Genomic DNA, 18,738 nt, shown 5'->3' on the forward strand with positions numbered 1-18,738 from the left:
CTCAGTTACTCCAAAAGCTGTTCAGAATTAGACAGTTGAAGGCAGATGTATGACGATAGTAATTTGGTTTGGATTGTGCTGGACACGTGACATGGGTGCCACATCTAACACACAAAACTATGTTGCTGATTATGAAAAAAAATTAAAGAAAAACTCAACATACATTTATTTCAAGCCAGGAAAGAAATTTTATTATCCAGACTTATACAATACAGTAAAGCTGCTGGTATGCAGTAAAATGAGCCCTTCACCTCAGGATTTAAGAACAGATAGTCATTGTAAAAGACAGAGAGGAAATTATAAGAAAGACACCAAGCTGTTGTGCATTATCGGATTACGCTCTTGTGACTATATCATTATCATTTCAGTTAGCATTTTCTAGTGTGCATACCAAACAGATTCCTTGTTACTCTGTTGGCAGGTATTTCATGATTCCCCTCTCAGATGCTTGCTGTCGTTAGAACTGGTACAACACAGGTGGTCTCATGTGGGTGAGGGGAATCAGTATTTCCTTTCCTGGGAAGAAATTACTTTTCCATCTACTGAATCTTCCACACTAATGCGAACTCTGCTGCTGCTGCTGCTAAGGGATGCTGTGATGAAGAGAAAGGGAAACTGTAATTATAACTGGGGAAATAAATATACATCCGTAGAACACTGAAGAATCCTGTTTTTCTCCCACTAGAAGCTTCCTTCACTTATCATACACACAGCCCTGCCTCTTCTCACGACACTAGACTGTCACAGTCTTGAAATATGAGGATCATGAGATCTAAGTAAAGCTTATGTAATTTCCATATGAAAATTACATATCAAAATTGGCAGTACCTTACTGTTAGTATGACTCAGCAGAAGCCGATCAAGGGACCCCCAGATCTCCATAATTATTTCGAATTCAGAGATATGAGTACAAGTGATCAGATGCCTGCCTACCAGTTTGCTAGACCAGGGATAAAATAATTTTGGTCCTAAAAAAACTTTGGGGGCTATGGAGACAGTATGATCAATCTTTGGGAGGAGGAATGGAGATACTGTCTGTAATCCCTCTAGTCAATAGAGGATGGGCTTGTTCAGTTCTATTTTACCATAAGGATGGTGGTTGTATCCACCAACCGCACTACTAAATGTATTTTATTTCCCCTCTTTATTTCAAAATCCACCTTACCATCCTTAGGGCTCCATCCCGACAGCCTGTGGAAGAGAAGAGATACAGGATTAAACTAATGAGTTCCACTGCAATTGTGCACTGTGCAGCAGATTCAATCCTACTGATGTAGTCTGACCACTGAACGGCCTCTAAGTTGGAACATGCAAATTTTGTGTACAAAAGATCGACTGTGAAAAACTGCAGATGCGAAATGGAGGCCCTTTTGAAAATGTGGCCCTTAAATGACCATTCAGTAGTTATAGTGTTTTGGTTGTAATTGCTTATCCTCTTTTGCATATTCCGAAGGTCACTTATTTTTGCTCAGTCCTATAACAGTAAAGAATATGAACAGCAGTCAGTACAGTTGTAGCTCTTTAGATTCCTATTCCCATTCTTGACATTTCTACATTTTTACGTCTCTTAAAATTTCATTATTTAAAAAAAAATAAAAACTAAGAGCTGATTTCCCCCTCAAAAGTAGTGCTTCAGTGCACACACAAATGTCCTACTAGCATTAATGCAAGTTCTGTTTGTGGATCAGAGATGGGAATAGTCCCCAGCAAGTGAAAAGTTTATTTAAGAAGTGTTCTACACACTGGAAACATGAGGAAATAGCTTAGAATTACACCGTATAACAGTGGATATTTTCATCTTTCTATGGAGGAACCGGGGGTGTGACATTTACATGAGTAGTGAGAAGAGACTCTAATAGATGGTTCTACGCTAATGGCCATGATTCCCATGCAGCAAGAAACATGCAGGACCTTTATCTATTGCTCATCTTGTAGCTCATCTTAGTTAATATGAGTGCATTCCCACTTTCATAATTAAAGTTTTCATTATCAGCTCATTTGCCTTTGAAGATGGATTTGCATTTTGGCAGCCTTTGGGGTTTTCCTGGACACCTCTTGGCAGCCCACAATAGGCCCAGTACCCAGTCAGTACAATTCAGAAATCTGCAGTAGTCCTGGTTGTAATGAGGCTCAAGTTCACCTAATTTCAGGGCAGATTCCATACATTACTGTTATAACATATGTCATGTTAATAAGATTATAAATTGCCATTAGGGGTTTTATTTTGGACATAGTTACATACTGGGAGTCCTGGCCTTCCAACAGATGGCGGTAAGTGGCAATCTCCTGCTCTAATCTGGTTTTGATGTCCAGGAGCATCTTATACTCTTGGTTCTGCCGCTCCATGTCACATCGAAGCTCAGCCAGTTGCTCCTCAATGCTGGTGATCATGGCCTGAAGTTGTGCTAGCTGTGCACAGTATCTTCCTTCTGTTTCTGCCAAGTTGGCTTCCAGCCCAGCTTTCTAATATAAAACAAAGTTAAAGTGGGTTATCATGCAGATTCATTCCATAGTAGAGCAAGAGATCAAAGGGAGGCATGTGCTAATAGTGACTTATTGTGTGCATGGAACAGCCACATACCATGCTGAGCTGGGATTGGAGTTCTATCTCCAGGCCCTTTAGTGTGCGTCTCAGTTCTGTAATCTCGCTCTTGCTGGTATGTATCTGTTCAGTACTGGTGGCTACTTCACGGTTCAGCTCCTCAGTCTGGAAGAAAAACAAAAATAATAAAAATCAAATGCAAATTGGATTACCAAATGTTTTATTTCCCAAAAGGAAAGTACCACCCTAATCACTGTCGTGGTGCTGCTTGCTTTGGATCTGATTCTAAGCAATGGTCCAATGGTGAAAAGAGGATGAATGTTTAAAATCTTGGTAGGTGTATCAGGACTCTTAGCTTCTTACCGAATGCAGAAACTGATCAGCAAATGCAGGAGTGTTGCACAGAAATTGGGACCATGATGAGATGATAGTGCATCATTTTATTTGTTCATTGGGATAGCCATACCTGTTTATAGAACCAGGCCTCAGCATCTCGACGGTTCTTATCAGCCAGTATTTCATACTGCTCTCTCATCTCAGCCAGGACACTGGTGAGATCAACTCCAGGAGCAGCATCCATCTCTACGCTGACCTGTCCACCCAGCTGATTGCTGTATTCCTTCATTTCCTACAGAGACAGAAAGACACAAAAGAGGTTATACATTCTTCCCTTGTACACTTTCTGCCCTCAGCAATCCATATAGCTTAACTGGGAAACATGTGGTTTGAGTTATGGTTATTACACACCTCACTGCCTGCTAGCCCGTAATTCCCCATTTCATTTTAAATTTTACCATGCTTAAATCCCTTACGCTTAACAATCTGTCCCAATTTGTAATTAGCTCAGACACTGTAATTTCCTTCCCCAGACTTGAAGATGAGCTCTGAGAAGCTCGAAAGCTTGTGCCTTTCTCCAACAGAATTTGATCCAATCAAAGACGTTACCTTGATACAGGTTGCAACATCCTCTGCTAAATTAGAAGTTTTTATTTTCTTTCTTTATATATAATTTAACTTTATTATATACATTTTCTGTTGCATGTATTATAACTTTAATATCTTAACACATGAGTTCTTTATCAGTTCCTTTTCATAAAGAAGTTTATTCAGACACTGAATTTTTGTTCGCATATGTGGTTGGAACTGAAATTTTTAAATGAAATATCTTGATTACTGTGGATTGATGTTTGTCTATGTGTGTGATCTTTTTTAAAATAAAATGTCTGGAACAATCATATTTTTGTTTCTAAATGAATGGGAACATTTCATGTAAGAAATATTGTTGTCTATGGAATAATTTAAAAATTTCTGACCGCAGGCTCATGCACGTCAAAGCAGGTACACAACTCACATCTTTAACACAGTTTAGAATCAGAGGGATATTAGTCTGGGGAGCCCTTTGGAATTGTTTTAAGGTTAAAGATTTTTTTATAAATCATCCAGTTGTGAAGCTGTCATTCCTTGGGGTATTTTTTAATCCCAAACTGAATTCTAAATGTGGATGTTTCTCCCCACTCCATGTTTAGAGCACTCACTTCCTCATGATTCTTCTTGAGGAAAGCCAACTCTTCCTTCAGGTTTTCAATCTGCATCTCCAGATCAGCTCTGGACAGAGTCAGCTCATCCAAGACTCTACGCAGGCCATTGATATCAGCCTCAACACTCTGGCGAAGGAACAACTCGTTCTCATATCTGCAATTTAAATAAAAGAAACAGACATTTGAAAACACATGGCTTTGTATCCTATGTAATTGTAAAAACAGGGAATCTTATGCCTGTTGTGTCAGAGAGGAACAGGACAACAGAAATGTAAAGTCAGAAGACAGACCAAAAATAGTAGGCTAGAATGTTTGTTCCAGTTTTAAAGTATGCTATGCAAAAATGTGTGAGATAGCCATCTTGGTCCTTTGTGGACATTTGACAACATCATATCACCAAATAAGTTGGCATTTTTGGCAATCCCAAGATACCAGCACCTAGTTACAACAGTGATTAGTACTATAAGACAGACTGACAGACAGATCAGGATTTAGGTGCAATGCCAGAATTGTATGTGGGAACTTACAAAAAGCCCACCTACTGGGTTATCAGGCTGGTGCTCATATGCAGTAAGAAAATCACTATATTTAAAGAGGAAAACTTGAAAATAACAAATGTATTTGGACTTGAACTACATTTCTGAAGCATAGCTAAATATGAGCTTTATGGGTTTGTATACCTAGACGGGGTTATTAACATCTATAAAAAAGATAATGGACAATCCAGTTTTCGTGACCTCTCAGTGATGAAGAAAGGCATACGTTGTAAGCTTTGCCCAGGGCACTAGAGGAGAAAATATAATCCTGGAGCTACATCATTGTAAGGGAAAGTACTTGGTGGCATCTTGACAGCAGTGCCCTGAAGACAAGCTCATTTCAACAGCGTACCTGAATTTCTGTAGGTCACTCTTTGGCTTTCCTATCTATCTTTCCTCTCCTAATGCCTACATCCTATGAGAGAGAATGAGTACAAGAAAGAGATTATCCCTCCATCCCATCATGCCACTTCAAGCTGAAAGCAAATTCAGACCCTTTCTCATTTTAAAATCTTTAAGTGAAAATTTTTTCAGTGAGAATGAACTGTACAAAAAGTTAATAACAGTATAGGAAGTTAAGACATGAGGTATAACAAAACAGGAAGACATCTTGATTGGCTTGGTGTCATTGCCGATAAAGTTTCTTCTCCCATTTCTTCCTTTAGCATATCTATTCTTTTGCCAGGATTTTCTCTTGTAAATTATAAGGGAAAAAATTCCATCCCTAAACTTGTGAGCTGTGGTTGGGAATCCATACTCTCTGCTACTATGATGAGATGTTCAGCTTCCGAAATATTAATTTGAAACAGCTAGAGCAAAATTAACTTACTTCAGTCTGAAATCATCTGAAGCCAGTCTAGCATTGTCAATCTCCAAAATGACTCTGGAATTGTCAATAGTAGCTGCAAGAATCTGGCAATTGGGAGACAGAAAAAAGATTCCTGTGAATAATGGTAAAAAATGACTGTACAGGGGTGGGCAAACTTTTTGACCTGAGAGCCACATCTGGGTATGGAAATTGTATGGTGGGCGATGAATGTTCACGAAATTGGGGGTTGGGATGCAGGAGGGAGTGAGGGCTCCAGTTGGGGGTGTGGGCTCTGGGGTGGGGCCAAAAATGAGGAGTTCAGCATGTGGGAGGGGGTTCCGGGCTGGGGCAGGGGGTTGGGATGCGGGAGAGGATGAGGGCTCCGGCTGAAGGTGTGGGCTCTGGGGTGGGGCCAGAGATGAGGGGTTTGGGATGCAGGAGGGGGCTGCGGGCTGGGGTGGAGCAGTGGGGTTCGGAATATGAGAGTAGGCTCTGGGCTGAGTCGGGCTTGGGGTTTGGGAGGGGTTAGATAGGTGTAGATTGTTACTGAGACATGTAAAGCAGTGAAGAAGAGAGAAGGATTGGATCTGGGGTGATAAATCATTAATCAAAGCACGATTTATGAATTCCAAAAAACACATTTCATAATATCGCCTTTACCCCACACCATACTATTCATAGCTTATACATGGGAAAAACAAAAGAAGCTAAACATTAGTCGTATTCTAAATGTGGACCCGGGAGCTGAGTGTAAAATAGAGATCTTGAGGTTTATCCGAAGCAAGTGTGGGTGTGTCAGACTGAAATTAGACAGCTTGATTTTCCCTCTCTTTCCTATTTGTAAAAAGAAAAGGAGTACTTGTGGCACCTTAGAGACTAACCAATTTATTAGAGCATAAGCTTTCGTGAGCTACAGCTCACTTCATCAGATGCTGTAGCTCACGAAAGCTTATGCTCTAATAAATTGGTTAGTCTCTAAGGTGCCACAAGTACTCCTTTTCTTTTTGCGAATACAGACTAACACGGCTGTTTCCTATTTGTGTAATCTCTCAGTTCATGCAATTAATGGCAACAAAATCCAACCCTTTCATTCTCTGTGCTAATGTTCTTAAGATAAAAGATGAAATAAGAATTAAAACTGACTGCACATTATTATCCAGTACAGTTCTGATGGCAATAGAATATTGAAACATTCTCCTTGCCAAAATGTGTTTGAAATAATGAACTCAAAATATAAATCTAACTTTTCATAAGCATGTTTCTCTCGTTCTAAATGTATTCTATGGTACTTTTGTACAAATTTTATAATCCTTAAAAATTAATTACAGTGGGAAGTTAAACAGTACATTCAATTCACACCCAGGGTAAATGGAAAGTAAACTTACACCATACAATATTTCACCTTACCTTTGCCCCGAAGACTTCCTTACTTTTGAAGGCCATGGTTTGTACTTTGTCACATTGTTTAATATTTGATTGCTTTACAACTTATGGATAAACTTTAATGTATTGTGTCACATTTTGTTACCATCTTAGAGCTTTCAATTAACATTAAAAAAAGCCTACATTTTCGGTGTGAGACTTTTATTTTAATAAAATAAAACAGCAATAGCTGTTCCCTTCTTTCCTGCTGGAGTGTTTTTATCCACAATGCATTTACTTTTTTGGCAAGAAATTATGACTTTGTAATTCTTTCTAATTGGTTAAAAAAGTTGGAATGTGCAATTCACTAATAATAAATTGTTATAACAATCCCTTCTAAATATGAATGTCATACCTTGTCTCGAAGCTCATCAATTATCTTGTAATAAGGACTGTAGTCACGTTCTGGACTAGTGGGACCTTGCTTCTGATACCAGTCTCGGATTTTGATCTCTAGATCAGTATTTGCTTGCTCCAGAGCTCGCACCTTGTCCAGATAGGCTGCCAGACGATCGTTCAGGTTCTGCATAGTTATCTTTTCGTTTCCAGATAGGATTCCTCCATCACCACCACCAAAGTCATAAATACCACCAAAGCCACCACCAGCACCTCCTCCAAAGCAACCACCAGCATCTCCTCCAAAGCCAGAATAAAAGCCACTACTTCCTCCATAGCCCCCACCCAAGCTAGAACTATATCCAGCCCCATAGCTACTGCCCAAGCCACCACCATATCCACTTCCAGAGGAGACATACCGAGTGGAAGAGACAGAAACGCCCCTGCCACCAGATCCTCCATGGATACTTGGGGGTCTGTAGGATCCTCCCATTCGGACTGAAGAAACACGAGAGGAGCTACTGCCCCCACCCCCCAGACCACCACCATAGTTAGAAGAGGTGCTCTGCATAAAGGAAGTAGCCATGACAGCAGCACTGAAGGATCTGGTGTCAGTTACTCAGCTTGGCCTAGTATAAGAGAGTAAGTCTCTGCACTGTAGTGGAGCCCAATTTATACCAACCACAGTGGGTGTTATATGACAAACCCACTCTCCAAACCTCCCCCAAAAGATCTCCACCCTTAAGGGTGATGCCAAGTTATAATAATTTTGCTTACTAACACAGCTGGCTGTACATCCTGAGGAGTTGGACTTTTTTTCTTCAGTTAAACAAAAGGTATGATTCAGGATGAATGCATGTTTGTTTTTTTCTTGAGGCTACAGTTCTACCACTTGGATTATGTTTTACATTTTTTTTACATTCAAGAAAAGAAAAAACAACTGAGTTTGACCACACCCAATTTATGCATTAACAAAAACCACTGTAGTCACTTTAAGAAAAAGTCTTCCACAAAAGTGAAGTTTGTTTTATATGAACTTCCACATTCATTTTAAATGCATCTTTAGCAGCTTATCCAGTGCTGCTGCTTGTCCCCCCACCCCCTTAAAAAAAAAGTCATGGTTTGTTTCCATCAAGACTTTGGAATCAGCTACTTTTCTATTTCTATTCTTTGCTCAGAATCATCCTTCAGGGTTTGGAACCTCAATGTTTAAGGCATAAAACACATAATCCTGCTGGAGTGTGAATCTCAAATGAACGGGACAGTATTCGTAGTTATTAAAATAACTGAATAATTATTGGGAGGTAACAGTCAAGAGAAAACAGAAGAACGGGGATGATACGAGGTGAGTGAAAAGTAATTAAAAGGCTGCTGCAAAGAAGAGGTGGCAAAGCTTCCCACTGCTAACTATTGCAAAGGCTAAACATACTGGATATAACATTAAACAGAAAAGTTTCAGTCAGATAGAAGTTAACGTTTTAATGGTGATATCCACTTGGAAATTGAACAAATTTCTGAAAATGACGGTGCAATCAATATCAAATTGATATCTTAAAAATCACAGCTTAAGGAGTACCTATCAGAAATTATCTACAGGTATTAGTCCGGCATTAAAGCAGGGGAGTGAACTATGTGTCCCTTTCAGTCCTAACAATTCTCTGATGAAATTCCACAACACAGATTGGTCATCTGTTAGTGTAATTGTGCAACATGAACTGGATGCTGTTAAGAAACATCTTTTCATTCTCTGTGGACAGGATGAGACTGAACTTGTGAGATTTCCGATGCAAGTCTTATTTGTTCTGTCCTGCTAGAGTAGCATGTGTGCGTGTGAGAGAGAGAGAGAGAGAAAGAGAGGCTGGAAACAAAGTAGCGTTGCTCTTAAAACCCCTGTGCCCCCTGCCCCTGCATCCCTTTTGTGGTGCTTGAATGACAGTTTCCAAGGAGATTGTTCTTCAGATGAAAGCAGTGTTTTTACTGGGGGCTGGGGGTTAGCATGAGGAGTAGTAGGGCATGCTACAAGTCAGAATTGTAGGTTTAGGGAGCTGGGAATGCTGCCGGTCAGGACTGACTGGCATTGGCAGTGATGGACAGGGAGCCAAGTTCTGGAAGAGGAGGTTGTACTGTAGGACCTGATGTGCATTGACAGAGCTAGGGTGAATGGGAGAAACTTTTCCTGCCCTTCGCTTCAGAAACACCAAGTATACATTAAAATCAAACATTTAAAAAAGAACAACAAATGCTATGTGTTTGCTGGCAACATCAATAAAAGAGGTTTCTGTCTATCACAGTTGCCGAATTGGATATAGATAAATAAATTGGAAAATGGGATGGGAGGTTTCAGATTAACAGTCCTCAGTATCAAGGGTTTTTTTGAGGTTGCATAGTTGACAATTGAATGGAGTGCAAGAGACACATCACCAGAAAGACATGGCACTGGGAACCAAGAGCTATATCAACGGCCCCTCTTTGATCCACACTTTAACAATCTGCTTATGATACTGCCCTCTCACAATCTGTTTTCTCACCTTTTCTATTCTAAAGAAAAGCAGTATATTTCCAAATTTTGATAGCGTGTTTCAAACTGAGTTTGGAATTAAGCCATGGAGGCTTAGTCTTGCCATGGGTTGATTGATAGTTCTTAGTAGCTTGCCAAATCTATATATCACCAAGTCTTTAGTATCTTAAAGAACAAGTTTCAACAAACTCTTCTAACAGTGAAGAATGTTCCATAAAACCCCTGTAATGTAAGCATGCTGAAACTTACATGCTACTAGGCTCAGTTTAACTCCTAATGATCCTCTAATAAGCAAGATCATGTTCTGTTTCACTAAAATCCTGGGTTTCAACAGAAGCCCTTGTGGAAAATGTCATAGATTTTATAGGGACACTGAAGAGATTTTTCATAATTTTGAATCTTTTTTGCACTTACTGTTCATAATAACCCCTTTGGAAGCTTGAGGGTGAAATATGCTTTGCTGATTTTATTTTACTCCATGCACACACTGGATTGTTATTGGACAGGATCTCATGAATGGTAGGTAGCAGATGCAGCCGAAAAAATAAAAACAATAGAACAGCTTAATTTATTCTCCTATAACATAACTCAGAAGAGCAGCCTGACAGAGAGTCTGATGTTTTTATTCCTCCTTCTGTAACATCAAGCCTGAATTCTCAGGGCATATTTCATGTGATCAAGATCCTGCAATCCAAGAAGGGCACAGCAGTTGCAGATCTCAGCCCTTTCCATCTTTCCATCTTCTTATTCTTGATTTGTCTTTCATTTTAAATGACAAGGCCAGCTTTGTTCCAATAGTTTACAATATTTTTTCTCTATATTGTTTGTAATATTTTCTTACCAAAGGTGCCAACCACCTGTGAAGTTTGGAGTTGTTCAGTTCTGGACCAAGTCTTTACCGCATGAACCAATTGCTGTTTCTTACAGATGCTTTCAAGGAATCGTAGAATATCAGGGTTGGAAGGGACCTCAGGAGGTCATCTAGTCCAACCCCCTGCTCAAAGCAGGACCAATCCCCAACTAAATCATCCTAATCCCCAACTAAATCATTCACAATAAGGTTCATTTCAGTGAGTTCTTGTCTGAGTGTTGCTTCTTCTTATGAAAGAAAAATGATCAAATTATCCACGAGTGCAGATTGCTGGTAAACAATTTGTGTGTATCTCTAGTTCACAATTCACATTCTGTTGGTTATTTACATAAGCCTCATAATATTATTACTGGCTCTTGTTTGGATTACTTCTCTAACTAGACAATATATAATTTTATAGTCAAATAGACAGTGTGAAATTAATTGGCTTTTGTCAAATAATTGAGCTAAGATGTTGCTTTTCTTGAGTATTCACATTAGTAAAACTTGAGATTAAAACTTTGGCTAATCAAAGTTCATTTTCGAATTTGATTAAATATTCACTGAATTTTTCCACAATATTAGCTCAGCTCTAGATCTAGGTGTGAATCCTGATATGAACAAATGTGGGTTTCTTTTTCTGGAGACTATTTCTGTACGTTACTCTTGTTGTATGAACTGCCTAAAAATTCTTAACATTTCCCCAAACATTGACTTCTCCCAGTTTCACCACCCTCCTGTGTTCAAATGAACCTTTCTTTGAGGTCAGTGGAGCGATGCCGTTTTACACCAGCTGAGATCTAGTTCACTGTCTTGTTCATCCAGCACTTTTCAGCAGCTGGGTATGAAGTGAAAATGACTCTACCGAGAAAGTCACAGCAGAGCCACCCATCCACTGAGGCGGTAGGAGCTGTATTGAGCTTGCCACTTGTGGTCTTTGCACACTTCACACTAACCTTTCCCTAAGATTTGATACCTCATGTCTTGACGCTTACACTCAGTTTAGTCCTTTGCATGGTACTCAGTACTGTGCCTCTGTAAATGAGGAATTCCAAACTAAGCTATGTATAAACTACTCCGTTTGTTCTGCCTTGGCAGAGCTTTGTTGGCAGACGTCCTCTGGCATGTCTGCACTCTGCAAACTCCGTTATTGTCATCGTTTTTTTACTAGATTTCTAAAAAATAATATCCTGTCAGCTCATGCAGACAAAGAGTTCCATTCAGAAAGAGGCCTGTTTGTCACCATGACATACCCAGCCTTTGTGTGGTCAAACCATAACGATTCATCACATACCCTGCAGGCTGTCTATTTCTGAATGAACTGAGAGAGCCAGACTTCAGATTTAACACTATCTGACACTATCTGAATGATTTTACTTTGAATATTTCACCTGAAACCTTCCAGTACAGTAAGAGTATGTGCCAACATTTTCAAACTTTGGTGCCTAAAATTAGACACTAAAATCCATATTTTGGTGCCTAAATAAAGGTGGCCTCATTTTCAGGGCTACTGAGCATCTGCAGGTAGGCCTTCAATAAAATTTGTGAATGTTTAGCACCTCTAAAAATCAGGACATTCCTTTACATGGTTAAAGGTCCATTCAGTACCTAACTTTAAATACTGAAATTTGAAAATATTGGCTGTAGGATGTCCATGAAGGAAAGTGTCCCTGTACATCTTACTTTCTACCCTGTAGCATTTAATTACACAAACAATGCATGATAGAAATACTCAGCTTCATGAGTCCACATAATGCAAAGCACTTTGGGGGTTAAGCATTTTTCACATATTGTTTTAACTGTTGCAATGCTGAAGAACCTGACTTACTGCATGAGCATGTAACATGCTGTAAGCTAACTAATATTGGTACTCTATTGGGACTCTGTTCAGACATTTGGAATAAAGAGAACTCTGACAAAAATTACAAACCAACAGGGAATGGGCTCCTATGTATAGCCTTTGGAGAATAAAGACAGGACAGGAGATCTTTGCTCATCTGTAATGGATTCCAGGTGTAATCACTAGGTTTAGGAGACAAAGGATTTGCAATTTGATATGAAACATTTCTTAGCAAGTGAGTCAGCAACTTTGAAGGAGAGATACAGAAGCCTCTTTGTGTTTGATGCATTACAGACTTCTCCCGCTGCTCCCACAGGCAGATGTAAAATATAAAGGTATACTGTTTTAGAACAAGCTTCATCTCTACCAAAGCTAATGCTTTTATTGATAACCTGCAATACTCCCAGCTCTTCTGATTCTGTGCTCACCTCCAGCTCTGCCAAGGCACCTCAATGCAACTTCTGTTCCTGTCTTAGTCTCCCTCTCACTACCCTGCCTTTGTCAATGCACCTCCATCCTGATCTGCATGGGTAGGATTCTGTGGTGGGGATAAGAGGTATTTTAATTATTGTTCCCCTTTGGTTATTTTTCAGTCAGACAACTTTCTAATGTGAATTTACCAGATTCCAACAAATTAAGCATGGATAGGCTGTGTCAGTACTTGGAAAGAAATCTCCAAGGAATACCCAGGGTTTTGCAGGAAATGGTGTTGGCAATTCCCATGAATCATTACCAAATGAATGCACCAGTATGGTGTTTGCCTCCATGATTAAAAGGGTTTGCTCACACTTTGTGGATGAGATTCATGGTCTTGGGATACTTCTGGATACCCAGATGCTCTTGCAATCTGAGGTACTGCATTAGCCAGATGTGCCTTTTCTTGTTTGTGCTTGGCACAGAGAATGCAGCTGTTCTCTCTAATGTGGAAGTTGTCACAGTGCTCCATGTCTTTGCCACCTACAGATTAGAATTACTGCCACGCTACACTTGAGGACCATTCTGAAACTAACATTGATGCAAAATACTTTGATTTGTTTACTTATCAGTGCTAATTACAGGGCATGTGTTACATCAATACTGCAGAGGATGAACTGGCCTCCTGGTCACTTCCCAATACAATTAAAAGTGCTGATAATGACCTTTAAATCTCTGCATACTTTGGGACCTGAGAGCTCTCCTTTCTCACCATGTCCTACTACAAAGTTGAGATCTGCCTCTGTGGTTTTATTCAGAGTCCTTATTAGAGGTAAGTGTCAGTACTGGTGGCAGATTGTTTTAAATAGTGATCCCTCAACTATGGAATTCACTTCCCACTTTGCTCTAACAAACGGCAAATGTATCCATTTTCAGGGCACATCTAAATCTATGTGTTTGCTTGAGCTTTTGTCTGCATGGGTAAGATGTGGTGTGTTTTTATTTAGAGCTATGTATGAGGTTGAGTTAATAGGTTTTGGCTGACATTGGTCAACTGATCGTAAGGTTTTTAATGGTTTCAGAGTGGTAGCCGTGTTAGTCTGTATCAGCAAAAACAACAAGGAGTCCTTGTGGCACCTTAGAGACTAAGAAATTTATTTGGGTTTTTAATAAAATTATTATTGTTGTTCTTGTTATTTATCTAACATTTACATTGTACTAGAACCCAGGTGCTGTACAACCACATAACAAGTGACCGTATCTGCCTCAAATGGTCTCTGCACATGTGACTGAAAATAAGGTGATTGGCACATTTTAAAAAATAAGCAAACGGGAAACTTAGAAAAAGCATTCTTCACTTTCTTGCCAAAACCGTTGGATACTGTTGCTCTGTGCTGTTAACCAGCTAATACATATCTGTAATTAATTAAATTAACTCTGTGTATAATATTTTCAGCACTCTGTTAAGTTTGTAAAATGCTCTGGGAAACTTCAAAATGAAAGCAGAATATAATGTACAATATTACTTCCTAGTAGATTTATATCTTTATTTTACTTCAGTTACCATTAAAAATGCATAATTTCAATGTTTTTTAAAAAAAGCCTCTTTTAGAGATGAGATTAAGAACACCAAATTCATTTCACAACCAGCTGAGTCTCTTTTTAGAGATTTGAAGATAGGTCTCACTCTCCAGCTGTGGAAAAGCTAGTTTGCTAACATCCTGTTTGTCTAATTGTAACTTCTAAACTGCGTACCTTCCCTAGCTTCATTCTTCTGCAGCATGGCTAGAAACAGTTTTCAGAAAAATGTTCATAAAAGTGCTATTAATTGCAAGAGGGTTACCCGCTCTTACTCCTCTGCTAAGCTCTGCTTGGACTGTGACTCAAGCCCTGGACAAGAGAGCAGGGGCTACTCGAGCTACCCCCCCACCATGAGCAAGTGGGCAGGGAGGAGGTGGGGAGGGAGAGGAGCGGAGCCCTGGCTTACTTGCTGTCCAGAGTATCTGGGTGGGTGCTCAGAGAAGAATTCTTTGTTTCATAAAAAATTGAGAAATAATGTACTCCTTCCCCAGAGTAAGTGGAAGGAGGGGAAACATTGTTACCCTGTGAGACACAATTTGCAATTTGGTCTGTTCCTAGGGGATACAGCTATGCATTGCCCCTTACTCAGGGCCGATTGTAAGACAGCTGTCTAGCCCTCAGTGACTAATCAATAACATGGCCATTATGATACTTGGAGGTGTGGATGTCTTATGCTACAGGTAGGCTATTACTGTGGGTATTTTGCATGTTGAGCTGCCTTTTAACATGAAGCCTATAAGGATGCCACTGGTTTATGTCCCAACCCCGGTCATAACATACAGTTTCCAAAGCAATGGCTGGGAATGAAATTTGATACTCGGGGGACTGAACAATTCAGTTAAACATCATCAGTGCCTCAACTATGATAAATCTTCAAGAGACTGGAATGAAAATTGTTCCCTTTGAATCTTAAAGACATCAGTTCTTCTGCTACTTTTAACTGCTTTGTTTTATTTTTTAAGTTATTGTTTTTTTCTGTGAATCTATAACGCTGGTTAATTCCTGCCTTTTAGGGGGTCTGGGTGAAGGAAATGCAGGAATGCAGAGGGTTAACATTGGGGAAGATTGCAGAAATCTGACTTAATTCCATGTGGGTCACTGACTGAAATTTCTCAGATCTCTGTATCCTGTTGCACTCATAATACTTTAGCAGTGAAAAACTTTATGGGATGGAATAGCCTTAAAAACTAAAGCTAGATCCCAGTTTAAAAGCTCCAAAATTCTAGACTACAAAGCAAGCTTGTTGAGAACATATCATGGCTTATATTGGTTGCTACTTGCAGAAATCAGCGAGCCCTAATAATCTCAATAAGGCTACCACATCACTATTTGATGGTTGCTAATGTTGTAGAACAACGAAGTATCAGTGCCAACTCAGCAAGCATACAGTATGGCAAATAATGAACCAGTCTTGTGCTCCTGTCTGGGAAGCTGGAAAGCTTTGTGGTCAGGCACGGGAGACTACTATCATTCACCATAATTGACTTTGGGTCTGATCTTGCAAGATATTAGCACTGTCTCTAATGTGCTGAGTCTGCTCAATTCCCGTTGAAGTCAATGGAAGCTGAGGGTGCTCATATCTTGCAGAAGATGCTCAGTATGTTGTAGGATAGGGTCAGGCCTTTTACATTGGCACAGTTATGTTGTTGTAAGTATTCAGAGACCGAAGGTTTGTTGCGATTGGATGTGGATTGGGTATGCATTTGCCACTTAACGGGGTATGGAGTAGAGGTTTATCTTTTAGTTTGAGGATAAATGTGTTCAAATATATATTGCATGAAAAAACCTTACATAACTTTCCATCTTGAGGGATCCTATAAGTTTCTATTGGATCTCACTCCATTTTGAGATGCTTTATTCTTCCACCCATGAACACTGGTTCCCACTCACCATGTTTTTACCAAGAGTACTTTGGAATTCATTAATAGTCCTTTTCAGTTGGCCGCAGCCATTGCTATTCATAATAATATCTGTTTGGTATATCACAATAACCAGACAGAAGTGATGTTTGCATAAATCAGATGATTTTATTAGACAGTAGAAACAGCAAAAATAGTAGTAAAAGAGAACTGGAAATGCAAGAACAGCTAACCCAGTTCATAAATGTATCACTAATAAATGGCCTATTCTACCTTGAACATTGTGTGGTCTAGAATTTCTTATAAGTGAATATCTCAAAGCACTACTGTCTGTTTGTGATGGCACCCTTCGGTACTGATTCCTGGTTGTCTAGTGCTTTTATTCTTGGAGAGTAAGATAGTCTGAGTCTCTTCAGTAGTTCTTTCCATCAGCCACCTTGTCTCTTTTGCTGCTGCTTTGAGAGCCTGCAGTAAATAAGGAGGTAAAGAACAGTGATTATTCTAGCATGTTACACATGTGAAAACGGCTTCAGCAGGTGGAGAGAAAAGTTTAGCTCCAACCTCAACTCTCAATCCTCCCTCTCAGAACTTTTCTTTGAAATAACATTAAAGTAGAAGCCTGTGTCACTTCTACAGTATTTTGCAAGATACTGCGGACCCAAGAACATTCACAGCAAATTCTCCTTAAATGTGTGCATAATAGTTCTGAACTGCTCAGTCTTGAATTTCTTCATAGTCCTCTCACCCATAGGAATGACTATGTGATTGGCTGTTTATATAGCCATTTATTGTGCTATAGTCTTAGATACTTTTCCTCGTCTTTAGTATCTTGCTGTGACTATATAAAGATCCCTAGCAAGGAGCTGTAATTTGTTAAAAATTTCTAACTAGACTGAATGGCATTCTTTGTTTGAATTCTATCAATGACAGGGAGCAATGTAGGGTTGCCAACTTTCTGATTGCAGAAAACCAAACACCCTTGCCCTGCCCCCTGCCATGCCCCTTCCCTGAGACCCCACCCCTGCCCCCCCTTTTCTGAGGCCCCCCTCCCCACTCACTCCATTGCCCCTCCCTCCGTCACTCACTCTCCCCCACCCTCATTCACTCGCTCATTTTCACTGGGCTGGGGCAGGGGTTTGGGGTGGTGGAGGGGGTGGGGGTTCCAGCTGGGGTTGCAGGCTCTGTGGTGGGGCCAGAAATGAGGGATTTGGGGTATAGGAGGGGGCTCCGGGCTGGGGTGTGGGGCTGAGGGGTTCAGAGTGTGGGAGGGGGCTCTGGGCTGGGGCAGGGGGTTGGAGTGCAGGAGGGGTGAGGGCTCTGGCTGGGGGTGCGGGCACTGGGATGAGGCTGGGGATGAGGGTGGGGCAGGGGCATGGCAGGGATGTTCAGTTTTGTGCTATTAGAAAGTTGGCAACCCTAGAGGTGGTGTGGGGTGCAGGCTCTAGGAGGGAGTTTGGATGCAGGAGGGGGCTCAAGGCTGGGGCAGGGGGTTGGGGTGTGGGAGGGGGTGCGGGCTATAGGCAACACTTACCTCAAGCTGCTCCCTGAAGTGGCCAGCATGTCCCTGTGGCCCCTACGCACAGGGGTGGCCAGGAAAACTTTGCGTGCAGCCCTTGCCTGCAGGTGCCGCCCCCGCAGCTCCCATTGGCCAATGGTTCCAGGCCAATGGGAGCTGCGGAGCTGGCTCTCAGGGCAGGGACAGGGCACGGAGCCTCCTTGGCCACTCCTGTGCCTAGGGGCCACAGGGATGGTGGTGGACGATTCTGGGAGCCACACGGAACTAGGGCAGGCAAGGAGTCTGCCTTAGTCCTGCTGCACCGCTGACCGGGCCTTTAACGGCCTGGTCAGCAATACTGATTGGAGCTCCCAGGGTCCCTTTTCGACTGGGCGTTCTGGTTGAAGACCGGATGCGTGGCATAGACAGCAAGATGGATACCACTCATCAATAGATTCTTCTTTTATTAAAATAAAAATACTCTGCCTTTTATAGGTTCCCATAAAGAAAGAGAATCCTTACCAGCAGTTCCATAAAGGGTCCAAAACATCCTGTGACACAAAGAGAAAATAATTATAGCAAAGAACGATAACAAATATCAAATGCTGGATGAGAGGAAGATATGAAAAAGTAAAGTCTGTCTATCAGGCGCCCTTTTCAGCATCAGGAAAGAAAGCGTTAGCTCCTTGTTGGCTCCTGTACTGACTCTTCTACTCCTTCGCTCAGGGAAGAGGAAACTATAGAAGATGTATCAGAAAAGGACAGAAGTGGCAAAGAGGATTCTGGAACTAAGGAAATAAATTAAATATGAGAAATTTAAGAATCTGTCCAACCCCAAATGGTTTTTCATGTTCCAGAATATGAGGAATGTTTTCCCTTTGGTCCCACACATGAACTGAGAAAAGGCTATGGCACCAAGTCCAGGGTGAAGTTATACTGCTGTTTGAAATTAGCTATATAACTGAGTCTGCATTCAAATCCCTCCTCAAGATTCACTTC

At 40.7% G+C, this 18,738-nt stretch overlaps 1 protein-coding gene and 1 long non-coding RNA gene across 4 annotated transcripts in view; one reads left to right on the forward strand and one right to left on the reverse strand.

The window, feature by feature from the left end:
* LOC140903888 (uncharacterized) overlaps positions 1–18,738 on the forward strand; it is a 342,875-nt gene that overhangs the window by 183,822 nt on the left and 140,315 nt on the right. The gene's annotated exons all lie outside the window — the stretch shown is intronic.
* LOC140903785 (keratin, type I cytoskeletal 15-like) lies at positions 502–7,768 on the reverse strand. Of its 2 annotated transcripts, none has more exons than XM_073325575.1 (8): positions 7,202–7,768; positions 5,446–5,528; positions 4,078–4,234; positions 3,009–3,170; positions 2,582–2,707; positions 2,243–2,463; positions 1,166–1,191; positions 502–593 (listed from the first exon to the last, which is right to left on the reverse strand). In XM_073325575.1, the coding sequence occupies exons 1-8, from the start codon at positions 7,766–7,768 to the stop codon at positions 502–504; spliced, it is 1,434 nt and encodes a 477-aa protein (XP_073181676.1). The 2 variants fall into 2 exon arrangements, with proteins under 2 accessions (XP_073181676.1, XP_073181677.1); XM_073325576.1 differs by lacking the exons at positions 502–593; positions 1,166–1,191 and adding an exon at positions 702–719 and having other exon boundaries at positions 2,239–2,463; positions 7,202–7,512; positions 7,561–7,768.

Source organism: Lepidochelys kempii, chromosome 27, assembly GCF_965140265.1.
Source record: "Lepidochelys kempii isolate rLepKem1 chromosome 27, rLepKem1.hap2, whole genome shotgun sequence".
In the NCBI taxonomy this organism is placed as follows: domain Eukaryota; kingdom Metazoa; phylum Chordata; order Testudines; family Cheloniidae; genus Lepidochelys; species Lepidochelys kempii.

Bases quoted from the DNA above. Each gene is read 5' to 3' on its own strand.
- LOC140903785 (XM_073325575.1), bottom strand. From the start codon at position 7,768: ATGGCTACTTCCTTTATGCAGAGCACCTCTTCTAACTATGGTGGTGGT. The intron at 5,529-7,201 runs GTATGACATTCA...CCCAATTGCCAG, and splicing joins TTGATGAGCTTCGAGACAAG to ATTCTTGCAGCTACTATTGA. The intron at 1,192-2,242 runs GTATGTAACTAT...TCTCTTCCACAG, and splicing joins TTGGAAGGCCAGGACTCCCA to GCTGTCGGGATGGAGCCCTA.